The sequence below is a fragment of the Dicentrarchus labrax genome, unplaced genomic scaffold (assembly GCF_905237075.1).
Source record: "Dicentrarchus labrax unplaced genomic scaffold, dlabrax2021, whole genome shotgun sequence".
Lineage (NCBI taxonomy): Eukaryota > Metazoa > Chordata > Actinopteri > Moronidae > Dicentrarchus > Dicentrarchus labrax.
Genome location: NW_026136714.1, coordinates 24864128 through 24880230, shown reverse-complemented (window position 1 = coordinate 24880230; position 16103 = coordinate 24864128). Strand labels below are relative to the sequence as shown.

Sequence of the window (16103 nt, the reverse complement as noted above, 5' to 3'; positions counted from 1 at the left end):
GGCAGACTTGAGTTTACGGCATAATCTACCATAGGCCCTCATTGCACTGCATATTGTTTGAGTGTGCAAAAAGTTAATTGCCCCATTAACCCTGAGATCACAAGAGTTTAGAGTCAGTGTCTAAGTCCTGACCAAGGTTGTGCTTTATAAGAGAGGGGTTAGAGATGAACTAGACCTAACCAAGGTTCAGTATTAAGAAGAAGAGTGTCGATAACTACGGAAAAAAAAGAATTAGAGAAGCAGAGAGGGCAGAGGAAAGATTGAGTCATTTAATAATCCTCATCATCTCCCATCAATGGCCAGACAGAGGAAATCAATCAAATGGCGGTGGTTGGTTAAAACAAGCTGAGGCTTCTGCTGAAAAGACAAATGCTTTTCATTTGTTAGGCACTACTGCATGTTGACATGAGTTTGTGTACGTGTGTGTACGGTATGTGTGTCCTAATGTTTATGTATATCTGGTTTGACTACAGTGCATGCACATATTACACACACACTGTCTTTTTAGTTTTAATGCCATAACCATATATCACACTGAAGTGCTTCTCTTTAGAGGCATTTCACAGCATACACACACACACACATACTGTACACACACAGAGGATTTGCCTATGTTATAGTTAAAAGCATAACCATATACTACGACAGTCTTCCACAGGGAGATTAATAGCGTGAATTTTTAGAAATCACTATATTAACTGCGCCCAAGAAAGCTATTTGTTCCTGCTCTCGCTGGTCAGGATGTATATGTAGTATAGCTTACAATAGTGTCGGGGGACAAATGATGTTTGGATTTGTTCACCATCAAACACAAACATAACCCCAGTCTCAAAAGTTTTAAACACAGAAGTCCAGTTTAAGGGCTTACATAAATCTCTTGCTCTGTGGTTATCGTGAAAAGTCTAATTTAAAAAAAATGATTGCAAGTAGGATCACTACTGGGAGCAGTTCATATAGAGTAACATAGATCCAAAGAGATCAAAAGTCTGATACTGTAAATACGTAGTAAAAAGAATTGTTGTGCGAGCAGTTTAGTTGCCATCCACAGAGTTTACTGCCTGGATCCTGCTGGTCTCTGTCTTCACTTAAACAAGGCTGACATCACTACACCTCAGAGGGAACAAAAAGCCAGACAGCCTTTAGGCTAAATAAAATGTAGAATACAAAGTCCAGAAGAATGCAATCGTAAAAAAAAGAGCAAATGGGGGAAATGCTACAGTGTTTAACTCCAATGTCACACCAGTGTATTAGCATGTACTCTAACCTGACAGAATTGGAGCCTTACTTTTTACTGCCATCTAGTGAGCAGCTATTGCTTCCTCATTGCTGTCAACTCGTCCTCTCTATTCCATTTTCAACACAGATTTCAGTCGGCTGGGAAATAGATTTCTCAGCAGAAAGAAGAAACAGAGCTAATGCATCCACATTGGACCAGAGACCACCATTTCATCATATTTAGTTATCGCTTCATACTGTTATTCATTCCGTAATATAACAGCATTGTTAAGAATTTCATATATCTTTCCCACTTTGCATAATATTAATTAATGTACTTTCATAGGCTGGAAAGAGACGTCATCATACTACACAATTATGAGAATCAGATCTGAAGATGCCCACTCTCCACATTAATTGATGAGATGTAGATTCATGTTGTTTAACAAAGGAAGCCCTGAAAAGAGACAGTACGTCAACCAGGGGGAATAAAGAAAATCTGTTGAATACTGCTAAAGGTAAATGTAGGGAAACACTGTATAGCTACATGTCATTGGATCTCCATTTTGACATAGCCTATTTAAAATCACATTGACGGCTTAGAGGGGCACTCCAATGTTTGTTCATTTGTCTGTGCTAACTTGTCTTGGAAGAAATTTTTGATGAAACAAGGGGGAATGATGCATGTGGGAGTGATGCGTATTTAGTCTACTGTGATATGAACTACAATATTTGTTTTGTTACTAAGTCACGGCTGAGTGCCATCCAACCCCAAGCCTATGATGCTGTTTCTGTAAAGTTTCCCCATAAAAAAGACACTCATTGTATCCAATCCCAGTCCTAAAAAGTATGGATGGAACTGAAGGAACAGACCACTCAGACAATCAGAGAACTCCACCAATTGGGAGTGTTCACGATGCGGTTCATGGCAATCAAAAGAATCAAGAACGAAAAAGAAAGGGAAAATGTGCATGCTGATTATGTTATTGTGTCATACAATGTCTATATAAAGTGTTTACAAGAGCTATCAATGACTTTGATAAGAATTGTGCAAGTACAGCTGCAGCAACAAGACACATCACTGCTTGGAGAAACAAAGGTTTATTTTCAGCTAAGCACAACATTCAGCATTGGTGATACAACATATGGAGCATAATCTAACTCTGTGATTTAAAGAACAGAATCATGAATTGAACAAATCAAATACTACAAATAATATTAATAACAATAAAACTATTTACTAGTGAAAATAAACCATAAAATAAGAAAAAATGAATACAACAATATATTCACACAAATTAAATATTTATTATTAATAATAATAATAATAATAATAATAATAATAATAATAATAATAATAATACTAGGAGGAAGAAGAAGAAGAAGAAGAAGACTACAATGGGCTGTTTCAATTGTATTTAGTAAAACTGAGTTTATGAGGATATGTTTCTGTCTTTTCTTGCGAGTGAGTCGTTCCAAAAACCCTCGAAGTGGGCGTGGTTTGCGTCATGACGTGCGATGATGATACGTAAACCGTTCGGCGCAAAAATTCAAACGCTGAGCAGGAAGAAGAACCACAGCTTGCTCTGTTCTTGTCTTCCATATATCACGTATTATAACCGGTCCTAAGAAAGACACGTCGGATTTTGGACATCGTGAGGTACGTTAAAACAACAAAGTAAGATCTTTTGTGAGTCAGTAAGCCAGTCAGCTAACAATGATAGTGAGACACGTTCCTATTAGCTAATGCTAACCAAAGCTAGCGTTGTTATGCTTCAGCGTAGGTGTGAGCTCATTGAGCTCGAGCAACGCTTGTCCTTTGGTTTTGTTCGGTTGAACATGTTGTTAGACAGATAACGTTAGCATGGCAGAAATGTTGTTTTAAGATTTCACTTTTGCTGTCTCAAAAAGTTTATTAGCAATAACTTCAATCACTTTGTACCTAACTTACAGTTAACGTTAATATCCACCTGGGGTCCTTTTGTTTATATGAGCGTCGTTCTGGCTAGCTGAAGTTATAACGTTAGCTAACTTAAATCAGAAAGGACGGTATGTACATAGATACAACCCACAAAGCAGCACTTTCTAAATAAACTAAATGTAATGTTAATGCTGCTTTGTTTTAAATGCATATTTCTTTTGTTTTCATCCCATGTCATGATTCTTCTCATGAGATTCTCTTGCATTTCCCACTTGAATCCTTATGTTTATATGTGGCCAAGCTGTCAAACGTTGCTTTAAAATTCAACAGTTTCCACTTTCAAACACTGGTAGTCTCTCACACCACAAACCATGTTATACATACATTCAAAATACTATATATTCCTTTTCTTGAAAAATATTCTCCTTCCAATTCCAGGCCCATTTCACAACTTACTTTGTATGTATAACATTCTGCTGCCTATTTTATTTTTCTCTCTTAACACTGAAGCATTATCCCAGCTATTTTTCTTGAAGGTAAAACTGTGTCAGCATGTAGCCTCTGTGTTTGTATATTTGTTTGTCTCCAGCTAAGATGAGTGCAGCCTCCACACCCGTCTCTCGGGTCCGTTCAGGATGGACATCATCCTCCTTGAAGAACAAGGGCCTGTCCCCTGCAGCCTGCAGCACCCCGCTGTTGGCAGCCTTCCCTGGCAACGATGATGAGCAGGAACGACGTCAGCGCAGAAGGTCAAGGGTCATTGACCTTCAAGCTGCCACTGACTCCTCCTTCAATGACTCTGCATCTCACAGGTAAGCTGTAGAGATAAAGGCTTGGTAAACCATGCTTTTGACTCAGTATTTTGACGGGCTGTCATGTAAAGCTCAAAGGATAACTTTGAATAAAAAAAATAAAAAAACATTTTAAATCCTTCAATAGATCATTTCTGTCTGCCCTACTAAAATGTATCTTGATTGCTTAACATTAATCACATTTTTGTATGCAGTGCCGCAGGGACTCCTGCTGCTGTGCCCAAGTTGTCAAACGCACAGATCTCCGAGCATTACTCCACCTGCATAAAACTCTCCACTGAGAATGTGAGTATATGCACTGTGTGCATGCATATAAATAGTGTCTTAGTCACAGAGAAATCATTCAGTGTTCCATGTTATGTTTTTCTCTTTGTCTCTTGCATTTTCTGTGTAGTTAAGATGTATATGCATTACTTTTCAAATAGACAGTGTTAAGAACTAAAAGGAAAAATCAACCAATGCATTTCCTTTTTCTTTTTGACAGAAAATCACCACCAAAAATGCCTTTGGTCTGCATTTGATTGATTACATGGCTGACATTCTGAAACAGAAGGATTCTGAGCTCACAAACTTCAAGGTTTGAGGGTTTTTTATGTACTTCGAGTTGTTGATAACTCCCTTGGTTCCCCAGAAGTAAAAAAAAGAACATGATTTATTTAAAGAAGTTGAATCCAATGTATCATACTTTATTTGTTCATAGATATTTCCCTGTTAAACCTTCATGTCATGTAAAACCTAGAAACACAGACCTTGTAGTCATGTATCAAAAAGCTCTGTGAAAGATGTATCTTGGATGTTTTTCTGATAAGCATCAGACTGATTTACTTCAAAGGAACAGTGATCCAAATAAATGGCCCTGTTAGATTAAGTGCCTGCAGGTTTTTACATTATCCCTTGCAGATTTTGAATCCAGTGAAGTAGAGCATTCAAGTCTTAAATTAAGTTTAGAGGTCTTGATAAATTTTGCAGTCTACCATGGTGTTTTATCTGATGAGAAATTGATCCACCCATTCTGATAAAGTCTGCGGCATCCTGACTTAACCTAATGGAAGTTGCAGAGCAAACACTGCTACAAAAGTCTCAAGGCCATTGTTGTAATTATTAAAAAAAAAACCTGAACAGTGTTATTCGAGGTAACTGCCTTGAAATAGTAATTGTCAGATTTATTTTACAAGCTGTGTGTGTGTGTGTCTGTGTATGTGTGTACGTGTGTGTATGTGTGTGTCTGTGTGTACGTGTGTCCTAAAGGTGGCAGCTGGCACTTTGGATGCTAGTACAAAGATTTATGCTGTGAGGGTGGATGCTGTTCATGCTGATGCCTATAGGGTGCTGGGTGGCCTGGGTGCTGAAACCAAACCTGGAGACGGTGAGAGCCTCAACAATTTGTGATTTATTCACTTTAATATGTGATGTTAGACTTGGTCTAGCCATGTTATTTGAACATTGTTTGAAGTTTTCTGCTTTTTGTTTGCCTCTTTTTTTGTGCATATGCAGACCATGGACAGAAGGAGGAGGGTGGAGAAGATGGGCTTGCCGGAGGTGAAGTGACTGCCAAGCAGCCAAAGAAAAAGAGGCCTCCTAAGAGAACAGTAGAGCAAAACCTGAGCAACATCAATAGCGCTGAGTCTGAGAGGAAGTGTGAGGTATGGTGTCATCTTTACACAACAATATCAGTTCAAATGTTATCCACCCCAATTCTAAAAGGATGATAGTTATGCTGTTATGCAATTGAATGCATTAGGAGCCTAATAATGCTATCTAAGACCACCATAATTTTTTAGTCATCATCTGTCTAATTTTCTTAATTAATCCTCACGGTTCTTCAGATGTGGTACACACACTTAAATGGGGTTGTTCCAGGTTTAGTTACTCTGGCTTCATAGTTCCTGGAACATTTTTGCCGAAAGGGACTTTATGCTGACACTTGCTAATACTTTTAAATTTATTGGCTGGTTCTATGCACAGACGCAGTGCCAATGCTCTTTCTCTTTTTTTTTCTCTTTTTCAATTTAATATCTGTTTACCTTCAGGGTAGAACTGACGAAATCAGCTCTAATACTAATCTGGTGTATCAGATCAGTGTATCACTATTTTTTTTTAACTTTTTCTATATATATATATATACTTTGTATGTACTCATGTACAAAGGTCACTTTACTTAAGTGTAAGCCGCTGCAACATCCCTGCTGTTACAGCATATTATTCTATAGTTGATTAAAACTAAAAAATCGTCTTATATCCACTGAATGTCTGACTGATGACTGATAAGTTCATATTTGATGATTAAGATCAGTTATTAGACATGGGTCATTAAGCTGTCATCTTAGGAGCAAGAGAGATTTCTGCAGATTCTTTTAGTCTTTGTCTCTATGATGACTGCATCCCCTTTCCATATCTAACGGATTGTCTTCCCTGATGCCCAAATAACCAAAAGATGTAAAGGAAAAGAAAGAGGCATTTTACTCTGAAGTCTGCCTTAGTGCATTGTACTTTTTTTTTTTAATCTCAGTTCTGTCATCATAAGGCTGCGAACATGAGCAACTGTTCTTCTCACTCACCCAGGTGGACCCCATGTTTCAGCGGATGGCGTCATCCTTCGATGAGAGCAGCACGGCCGGTGTCTTCCTGTCAGTTCTCTTCAGTGAGAACAGTCGATGTGAGCTGCTGTTTCCCTCCTACATGACCCTCCTTCAGTCCACACCCTCTTACTCTCCTCCGCCTCCACAGGGAGTCCCTGCATCCCCGTTTATGGGTAAGAAACATTTTACAACCCCAAAAATTAAACACTGTTCCATTTAGTGTTGTCTGAACTGTAGTGCCATCTAGCTGTGTCTCATCCATTGAGCTGTTCTTCTTTCTGTGCTGTGTTTCTGCCAGCTGGACTGCAGCGTTCCCAGGAGAAAAGCTCCATCTGCCCATCGCTGCAGGACTTCTCCTTCACTAGCTGGAACCCTGAGCAGGTCAGAGAACCCATATAACCACTTAAACCTAATATTATAAATTAATCTGATGGAGTTCTTTCATATTTCTTAGATTAAGGGGTAATAGAACCACTTATTCCTCTTAAAAGTTTTCTTTGAAGTTGGACCCTATGCCAACCATACAACATGCACTAGCCAGCACTGTCACTACTGCTAGCTACAGTTGTTACCATAGTCTCCAGTAAGGTTGTCACTTTTTATGTGAAATTCAAGCTTTTTATTTAAAAAATGGATAAAATGTAATATACAAACTGTAAGGACCTGTTCAATTCCAAATTCACAGTTTATAAGTGTAAGAGCCCATTTGAAGGAGTTTACCTAGTGGTCCAGTAGAGGGAGCTCTTAAAATTCTCAATGAGCTTGGCCTGTTATATGCCCTTCACCAATAAACTAAGCTAATCTATAAAATGGAAGAAGATATTCAGAGTGTCTGTCTGACCTCTGAAAAGCAATGTGTTGTTTTAGTATTTTGGTTTGTACACCAAGGGCAATATGTCATATCATACAGATTGATTTTGAATTACAAATTACATGTTAGATTAAATTTGTTCGAGCATGGCTTTTTGAAAACGTGACTCCTCATTATGCAAACACACAAGGAAACACATGCTCCAATATTTTCCAGTCAATTGTCTGTCTGATCCGAGCATTCTGTCTGTCTGACTGTGCACCTTCTTTCAGACCATGAATCAGCTCTTGGAGAAGATGAAACAGGGTGAACATGTGTTTGACGTGAACGCTGAGCCCGAGCCTGAGCCCGAAGAAGATGACTGCCCTGACTTCGATGCCGACTATGAGGAGGGACTGGGTGACTGTGAGGAGAGATCCAAGGAGCACAAAGAGGGTTGTGAGCCCTCTGGCTCTGGCAAAGGAAGGTAAGATCGTGGATTGTAGGGCAGTGATGACCTTCTTCATTTATTTATAGTCTTAGGGGAACTAGACGAAAGTTTCTACAGATTACTTTATTTTCTACATTTTTTTTCTCCTAGCACTTAAAGGCTGATTGTATCTTGTGTTAGGATGAAAGAATAGACCCCATTAAGTTCTATTTGGGGAAACAGCCTGCCCTTCTCAATGCCTACTCAAGCTTGCTTTAGTTTCAAATGCATTTCTTATATAATCAAGCATGGGGGTAAAGTAATTGCATTGCCTATTATCATTAGAACATATTAAATGGGTAAAAAGTCAATTCTTGCAGCCTCTATTAGCTGAATTTGTTTCTGTGTGTGCTGGTTTGAATGGTTTCTTGTGATGGTGGTACAGGGATGTGATTCCAATCGGAGAGGGAGACATCGCCACCATGTGTCTGCAGCTGTCCTCTGAGCCCAGGGAGTATTCATACTTCAGCCCCAGGACCATGGCAACATGGGCTGGACCTGGCTACTGGCAGTTCAAGCCAAAGCATAAGTGTGAGTGGAATTCATGGTTTAACACATAATTATAGACCATTGTGGTTTCAGAGTAGAGATTAGATAAGTACGTGCCCTTGAGCATTACATATTATTTATCCATGTACAGGCATGTGTTAGAACACTGTAATAATACAGATTTTATTTACTTACTTACTTTGTGCTGTCTTTATGTGTCTAGTTTTGATCAGTTACCCATTTTATGTAGTGCCAGACATGTATTTGGATGCTGTGTTATGCTGACAGCATAATGTGCACATATTGGGCTTAGTTTTGTCTTTTGAGGGGTATTGGGATAAATTAGGCTTTTGCATTTTCTCTAGCAGACAAGATGATTTTCTGATGATGGTCCCCCCCTGCTGAATGTGTGCAGAGTAAAAATTATCCATCTCATTTCCTGTACTTCATCCTCTATAGTGGACCATTTGCCTGACAAGGAGACACGTAAAAGGAAGCCCAAGAAGACTTTTGAAATAGACTTCAGTGATGATGTCAATTTTGACACCTACTTCCGCACCACAAGAGTAAGAACCCTTGCTGCTTTTGTCATTCCAAGTGTGTCTCTCCTGTAAAGGTTGCATCATGTTTATTGCTTAGTATCAAAGGAATAGTGGGACATGTGGAGAAATGTACTTATATACTTTTCTGCAGAGGGTTAGAAGAGAAGATTAATTCTGCTCTCTAACTAAGCTTAGCATAAACAGGGAAACAACTAGCCTGGCGTTGTCTAAAAGTAATTCAATCTCACAAATGAGCATGATTTTGTACGAATTAAACAAACAAGATATATTGTATTTATTATTTTGTCCTCAAAGTTTATGTGTTAGAAGCAGGAAAAATGGGCAGCTTGAGAATTTGAGCGTCTCCAAATCAAAACAAAACCGGGGTGCCCAGATGGTCATTATGTTAATAGTTTAGATAATAGTTCACTTTAGAATTGGTTGTCCTATTGACAGCCGCGTCAGATACAGATACCGTATAATCACACACAATGCATCATATTTGACAGCTAGCTGGCTGACAGGTTATTGAGATAACATTATAATGTTATGATCATCAGTCTTCATCAGATGAATGTTACCTTATTAATGATGTTAATTTTCTGTAGAGTATACTTTTCATACTTTCAGTCAGCATCTTGTCTAAATTATGTTTTATTTTGGAATGAAATTCTAGGATCATTTAGCACCCCATTCTTGAAATGTGGCTAAACTAATTGAGCCTAACAGGCTGTTATCAGATAAAAGAATCCTGTTTATTCTCACCCAGCTAATTTGGTTCTTTGAAAGCAGTTTACTGGTTGATTTATTCATCCTGGACGTAGTTATCTTGAATAGTGTTCTTATTGTAAAATAAAACTAACATGGATAGAGAGTTGAAACTATGAGCAGAATTCACATGATGCATATGATGAGTGCTGATCATGGGATTGCTCTTACATGAGGTAGCTGTAGACTTTGAGTGATGCATGATTGGTGAGGTTCATTGGACGTGCAAGAAACTTTTCACTGATAATCATAAACCTGCAATGAAAATCAAGCATAACCTAAAAAGGCTCATTCCTGGTATGTCCACAAGGCCTTAGGGCTGTCCTACTGTCCAGTACTCAAGTGCACAAGGGCTCTCTTGCTGATATTTTGAGTCCTTATGTACATTTTGCAGACTTACCCACAGTTCGTAACATTGTGACATTAAACACGGGGAAGCTCTGCAGCATTAAAAAAACATAAACAAACATGAGAGGGGCCATTACAAGAAAAAATAAGTTTACATGTAAGTCTATGAGACTGTTTGGACAAAAACGAGCATTGTAATTTATAATTTTACAGTTACCTTTGTAAGATGTTCAAATCAGGCTGTCTGTCCCTTCAGTGCTTTGGCCATGAAGAAAGTAAGAAATGTAAAATAAAAAAGTCCCAACCCATCAGGCTATGCAGTATGCAATATGTTTGGTGTTGTCAAGGTAAAGTGATGTTAGAACAGTTCAAGATTGAGGCAAATGCAGACAATTAAAATAATACAGAAATAAAATGTAAGTAAAACCCCAAACAATAAAGATAAATACTAATAATAAAACAGATAAGGCAATACAATTGTGTGTTACAATAGGTAGACGGTGTTTTTGAGATACAGTTTGAATGTTTCAAAATATGTCACTGATGTGTCGTAAAGAAAGGCATTAAAGCTATAACATGGGTTGGTGAACCAGTGTAAAGACTTCACTTCAACTTCAGATGAAGTATCTCTGAGTTTTTAATTCTGTTTAATTCCACAAAGTATACCCAAAACCAGAAAGTGCTTTTGTTGTCGGAACTTTTTAATATGTGCCTGCAAGTATGACCAAAGAACTGTAAACCTATTCCAGCACAAGGAACAGTGGGGTAGTTATGGCTAATAAACTAGCACAGCGCTCACACTGTGGGTGTTCTGTGCATGAACTGGACCTGACAGTATTTTAGAATTGAACCTACTCTGAAATGTTTTTCCTCCTGCCAAACAGATTTTACATCGTCTCTCAACAGCTTCATTTTGCTGATGTGTGATTCCTTGGTACAACTACAGTTTTGGCTCTAGTAATTAAATACAGTGAAATGGGACACCAAATCTGGAAATAAAATCTTCAGCTAAAAAGTGATATCGCTCTGTATGTTTTTGAGACGCTGACCAAAATCTGACATTGTCTGTTTTCATCTCACAGGCTGCCACTACCAACAGCAAGTCTGCCCTCAGCGCCAGCAATAAGAAAACAACTCTACCAGCAGACTTCCAGTTTCCCCCAGAGACGCTCTCCCAGCTCAGCCTCAAACCCTCCAGCTCGGTGAGTCTTCACTACTACCATCTGACAGGGCTGGTGGAAGAAGGTTAAATAGAGACATAGACATACTTTTTGTTTGTGGCACCAGTGCTCTGTTGTTTTTGTAGAGCAATAGGGAATATAGTGTTAGTCTGCGGTCACTGAATGTAAATGAGTCACTGTTCCCTTTAACCCTGTAGAGGTCTAGGATTCTGCTCTAGAAAATAGTTTGGCTGATTGATTATTTACAGGTTAGATGTTGATCTTGGGAGTCAGACTATAGTACGTGAGATTCCCTTCAGCACTGATATCCCATACTATTTGAGTCAGATGGCTGAAGTATGACATTATTATCAATTTAGTCCACACACACATCATTAAGATGTAGAGCAATCACATAATTATCATGGTCATCAGCTTTTTATACTAAATTAGATATGCTACCGTCACCATATAATCTACCCGGAATATCTGAATAAAGATCAACATATTAAGAAGGACGTATTTGGTTTTGATTACTCTAGCTGAGTCAAGAAGGCCAGAAGAGGCTGTCCGGAGAGCTTGGAGAAGGCATTGGGGACTACGACTACAACAACGCCAACGACACAGCCAATTTCTGCCCAGGTCTTGAGGTATGAACTTTAACTTGTTTTTGTTTATTTAAGTTGATTTGTATTTTGACAGACTTTCTTTATCTAAGGTGTTACGGTGGCTGACATGGCCTTAAAATGATATAATGATATTGCAAAGTATTTCAGTCAGTGTGGCTCTGCTGCAGAATAACTCTAGTCCAACTGATCAATCTTAAAACTGACTTCAACTGGATGCACATAATTTTTCTTCCTGAGAGCGCAACATTCGACTCTGATTAATCACAGTGAAGCAAACAATGTGATCATGTCATCACCACCTCAGTTGAATCAGATCTTGTCTCATGGCCAATTAGTAATCAGATAATGGTGTATGTGGAGGAGAGATGGAGGATTGTCATAAGCAATTGCAAAAACTGATGAGGAACCACATCTTCACATCCCTTTGGCACCTCTTTGTCCATCTTCCTCTTCAGGGTGGCGACAGCGATGATGATGTTGAAGGGTTTGCCGGTTCAGACGATACCCAGCCTTCAGGTGACAGTATAGTTCCGCCCTCACAAGATCTAGAGGGCATCTCAACCTATGGGGAGGATGATCTGGTACCTGAACCACACAGGGTGAGTAACAGGATATATTTTTTTTTTTTAATTATAACTTTTTATTTAAACATTTTAAATCATTTTACATAACATTTCCTGACAAATGTATAAATGTAATAAACGAAATAGATATAAATAAAATTAAATAACTAAATAGGTAATAAAATGCACATACATACACACACACACACAGACTCTCTCACTCACTCACTCACTCACACACACATACATATACACACGCACACACACACACTTATATATAAATTGGAATAAAGACGTGTATATATAATTAATACATAGAAATAAAATAAGTAAATATGAAGCAAAATAGTAATAAGTACGTAAAAGATCAGATAAATGAAAATAGAATAGAATAGTTATAATATTAATAATAGTAACAATAACAACAACAGGCAGAGGAGCAAATATCTGTAGATAGATAGTGGCTAAGCACGATTTTCCAAAGATAGGCATCCCTTCCCAACATTACTCCATCACATCATCCCCTCAATCAAACCCCCAGGTACCTCGAAATACAAGTCCATCTTTGCACAAAACTGTCCATAGTCTGCTGCAGACTTGCCGTCATTCGCTCCATCATGTATACATTTTTCAGTCTCTGGACCCATTGCCCTATTCTTGGCGGTTTTACATCCCTCCATTTCACTGTAATCATTTTTCTTTGCTACTAATAAAAGAATTCTCACTATATATGATCGCTGATCTGCATTATATAGGTCTTTGGGTATGGCTCCCAACAAAAACAGCATTGGTTCTGGAGTAACATGTACCTCTAAAATATTATCAATTTCCTTTTTAACATTATGAGTAACAGGATTTTAAGTGTCGCAGAGACTCTTTCTAGCGGTAGAATTCTAGCGCCTGACAAAACTCTTAATGTAACAAAACACAAAACCTGAAGGCCGTGGGCACATTTTAAACAAAATATTCTACTCCTCTTGAATTGGAATGATTATAAAAGATTTCTTAATTTTGCACTTTTACATACTTGTTCTTGCATTATTGCTTGTTTTTGTAGGTCAACAAGATTGAAATCAACTATGCTAAGACCGCAAAGAAAATGGACATGAAGAGACTAAAGAACAACATGTGGACTCTTCTGACCGAAAGCCCAGAAAAACCCACAGAGGTAAATCAGCCCAAAAGAACAGCCAATGTACTGTATCAGCTTTTTTTGTCCACAGGTGTATGAGGTGGTAACATCAGTTTTGGCTTTTGCAACTCTAGTCCTTGGTCATTGCTCACATTTGGTGGGTAGAGCAAACATGCAGCCAGTGAGAGATTTAGCTGTGTATATCTGTTTGACTCTGTTTTATTAGTTGTCTCTTCATGTTCCCTACAGGAGGTGGAGACTATGGAGAAACCAGAGGTGTGTGGGGAGAAAGTCTTCAGTCAGACCACAAAGACGCTGCTTCAAAGGTACCAGCAGACTTCCTACCATGCCTGCCATTACACAGCAGTAATGAGGAATAATAATAACATAACAAAAAACATTGCATGCAGATATACACCAATCAGCCATAACATTATGAGCACTGGTTATCATGGCTCCTGTCAGTGGGTGGGATATATTAGGCAGCAAGTGAACATTTTGTCCGTATGTTGATGTGTTGAAAAATGGGCAGCGTGAGGATTTGAGCGACTTTGACAAGGGCCACATTGTGATGGCTAGACGACTGGGTCAGAGCATCTCCAAACCTGCAGCTCTTGTGGGGTGTTCCCGGTCTGCAGAGGTCAGTACCTATCAAAAGTGGTCCAAGGAAGGAAATGCGTTGAACTGGAGACAGAGTCATGGGGGGCCAAGTCTCATTGATGCACGCAAAGGTTCTTATAGAAAGGTGTCAGAACACAGAAAGAGGGTCTGCAGAAGTTATGACTGATCGGTGTATCTGTGCATGTTGTGTTTGACCTATTTTCACTGTGCCAGTTTCTGTTTGGATATGAAGTGTAGATTTAAACTCTTCTCCAGTATGTCTATATTTTTGTAAAGAATGATTTTTATCTGTAGAGTGACGTTGCCTGTCTTGTTTGATAAGTACATAACAATCAGCCACAGTCTTCAAAGCTCATGATTTGGCTAAAAGTTCATTTGGAGCTGGCAGTTCATGTAGTAACCCTGTGTTCCTGTGATCTGTGAACCAAAACACTTGTGTGGGTGGAAATGTTTTTGCCAGTTAGCCTGGCAGATATGATGTGTCATTTGAACCCTGCTGGCAACCAGCTAGCAGCAGAACTAAAACTACTTCCTTAAAGGTTGGTGATTGATGGAATGTAAAATGTATTGTGTCTTTCTCCTCTTTGTCTTTGTGGTGGTCCAGATTGCCAAACACGATGGCCCAGAACCTGTCAGTGCCTCTGGCATTTGTCGCTCTGCTTCATCTTGCCAATGAAAAGGTACGTTTTGTTTTAAAATAAGCCATTTTAAACATTATGTCTGGGTGTGACAAAAAAGAAACTGCATTGTTCTATTGGTGACAGAAAAAAATGAGAGATCCATTCACCACATCATTTCTTGGTTGGGAGCAAGAAATGGAATCAAACATATCATTAAGAAAGTAATATGTGGCCACCTATTGAAGAATGCAAATTATTTCTGTCTATTTATTTTACTGTGCAATGTGGAATATGTTTTGTTCTCAACAGAATTTGGAGCTGGTGAAGGTTGATGATATGTCGGATATCATCATCAGACAAGGCCACTAGGAGAAATGAATGGTGGGGTGTTGTATGAAGAATCACTGCTATTCTTTCATGCTATTCTCTACTTATTCATCTCTTTACTGTGTATAAACTCTGATGTTTCTCTGTGACTCTTGTTTAGATTTTATTATGTTTTTATTTGTTTTCCAACAGATACAGTATGTAATCAGGAACTGTTCTAAAGTAAAATCTGTCTTTGTTTCTTGGAAGACATAACATTTATCTTTTCTTTTATTCTGTCCTGTTGATGCTTATTCTGTGTGTAGTAATTTTACTGCTCAACAACCGCACAAAAAATGTATATTGTCAAAAGAAATAAAAGCCTTTTTCTAAAACTTGTTGTAGAGGTTAATGCCAAAACATTAGGTATTTCCCTCCCCCCCCCATTTGTATTTCCAAGAATGAAACATACAGTATTTTTAGCACGCTTGCTAATGCCTGTCAGGCAAATTGTTTGTGCAAAGTGGACATAATGTTTATTTTTAGCTGCTTGTGATTCAGAGCAGCCTGCAGCAGTGGTCTGACATGACAGCAGGTAATGATCGGCATTTAGGCCTCACCGCCACCTTCCTAGAGGTGGAACCGGTTGGTCAGGACTGGTGCTGCTGGCTGGGTGGGACTCAGTATGACATCAGTATGTCATGGATCTGGAGAGCTGGGAGGAGTCACTCACTCAGCTGAGGAAGACACCAAGTTCCCAACAGTTCTACAGCCTTTGACAGGGTTCAGTTTCACTCATTGATTTATTTAGAAAATAAATCACATCAATAATGACTAATAATAAAACCTCATTCTCACTACTATCTGTTCCCATTTTCAACACTAGAAAAAGCATCTTTATCTAATCAAATAGGATCTGTGACATGCAGCAGTGCTGCTGATGTAGAGATACAGAGGTATTGTGTTATGGAATGAGTTGTAATATTCCATGTTCAGTTGCCATCAGCAATACAACATACTGAGAAATGACTCAACTTCTCAAGCCTATTAATGTTATGTGAAGTGGAAAAACATTCAGTCCTGCCTACGAGATTACAACATGAGTTTGGAAAACACTG

General features: G+C 38.6%; 1 protein-coding gene across 2 annotated transcripts; it reads left to right on the top strand.

Moving 5' to 3' along the window:
• Positions 1–2756: 2756 nt before the first annotated feature.
• Positions 2757–15380, top strand: ncaph (non-SMC condensin I complex, subunit H). Of its 2 annotated transcripts, none has more exons than XM_051423211.1 (18): positions 2757–2875; positions 3726–3948; positions 4143–4233; positions 4433–4525; positions 5197–5314; positions 5443–5591; positions 6511–6700; positions 6826–6908; positions 7611–7804; positions 8193–8338; positions 8756–8862; positions 11037–11156; positions 11657–11764; positions 12199–12342; positions 13364–13474; positions 13688–13764; positions 14664–14739; positions 14989–15380. In XM_051423211.1, exons 2-18 carry the CDS (start codon positions 3731–3733, stop codon positions 15046–15048), a joined length of 2085 nt encoding a protein of 694 aa, XP_051279171.1. In that variant the 5' UTR covers positions 2757–2875; positions 3726–3730; the 3' UTR covers positions 15049–15380. The 2 variants fall into 2 exon arrangements, with proteins under 2 accessions (XP_051279171.1, XP_051279173.1); XM_051423213.1 differs by having other exon boundaries at positions 2760–2893.
• Positions 15381–16103: the final 723 nt, after the last annotated feature.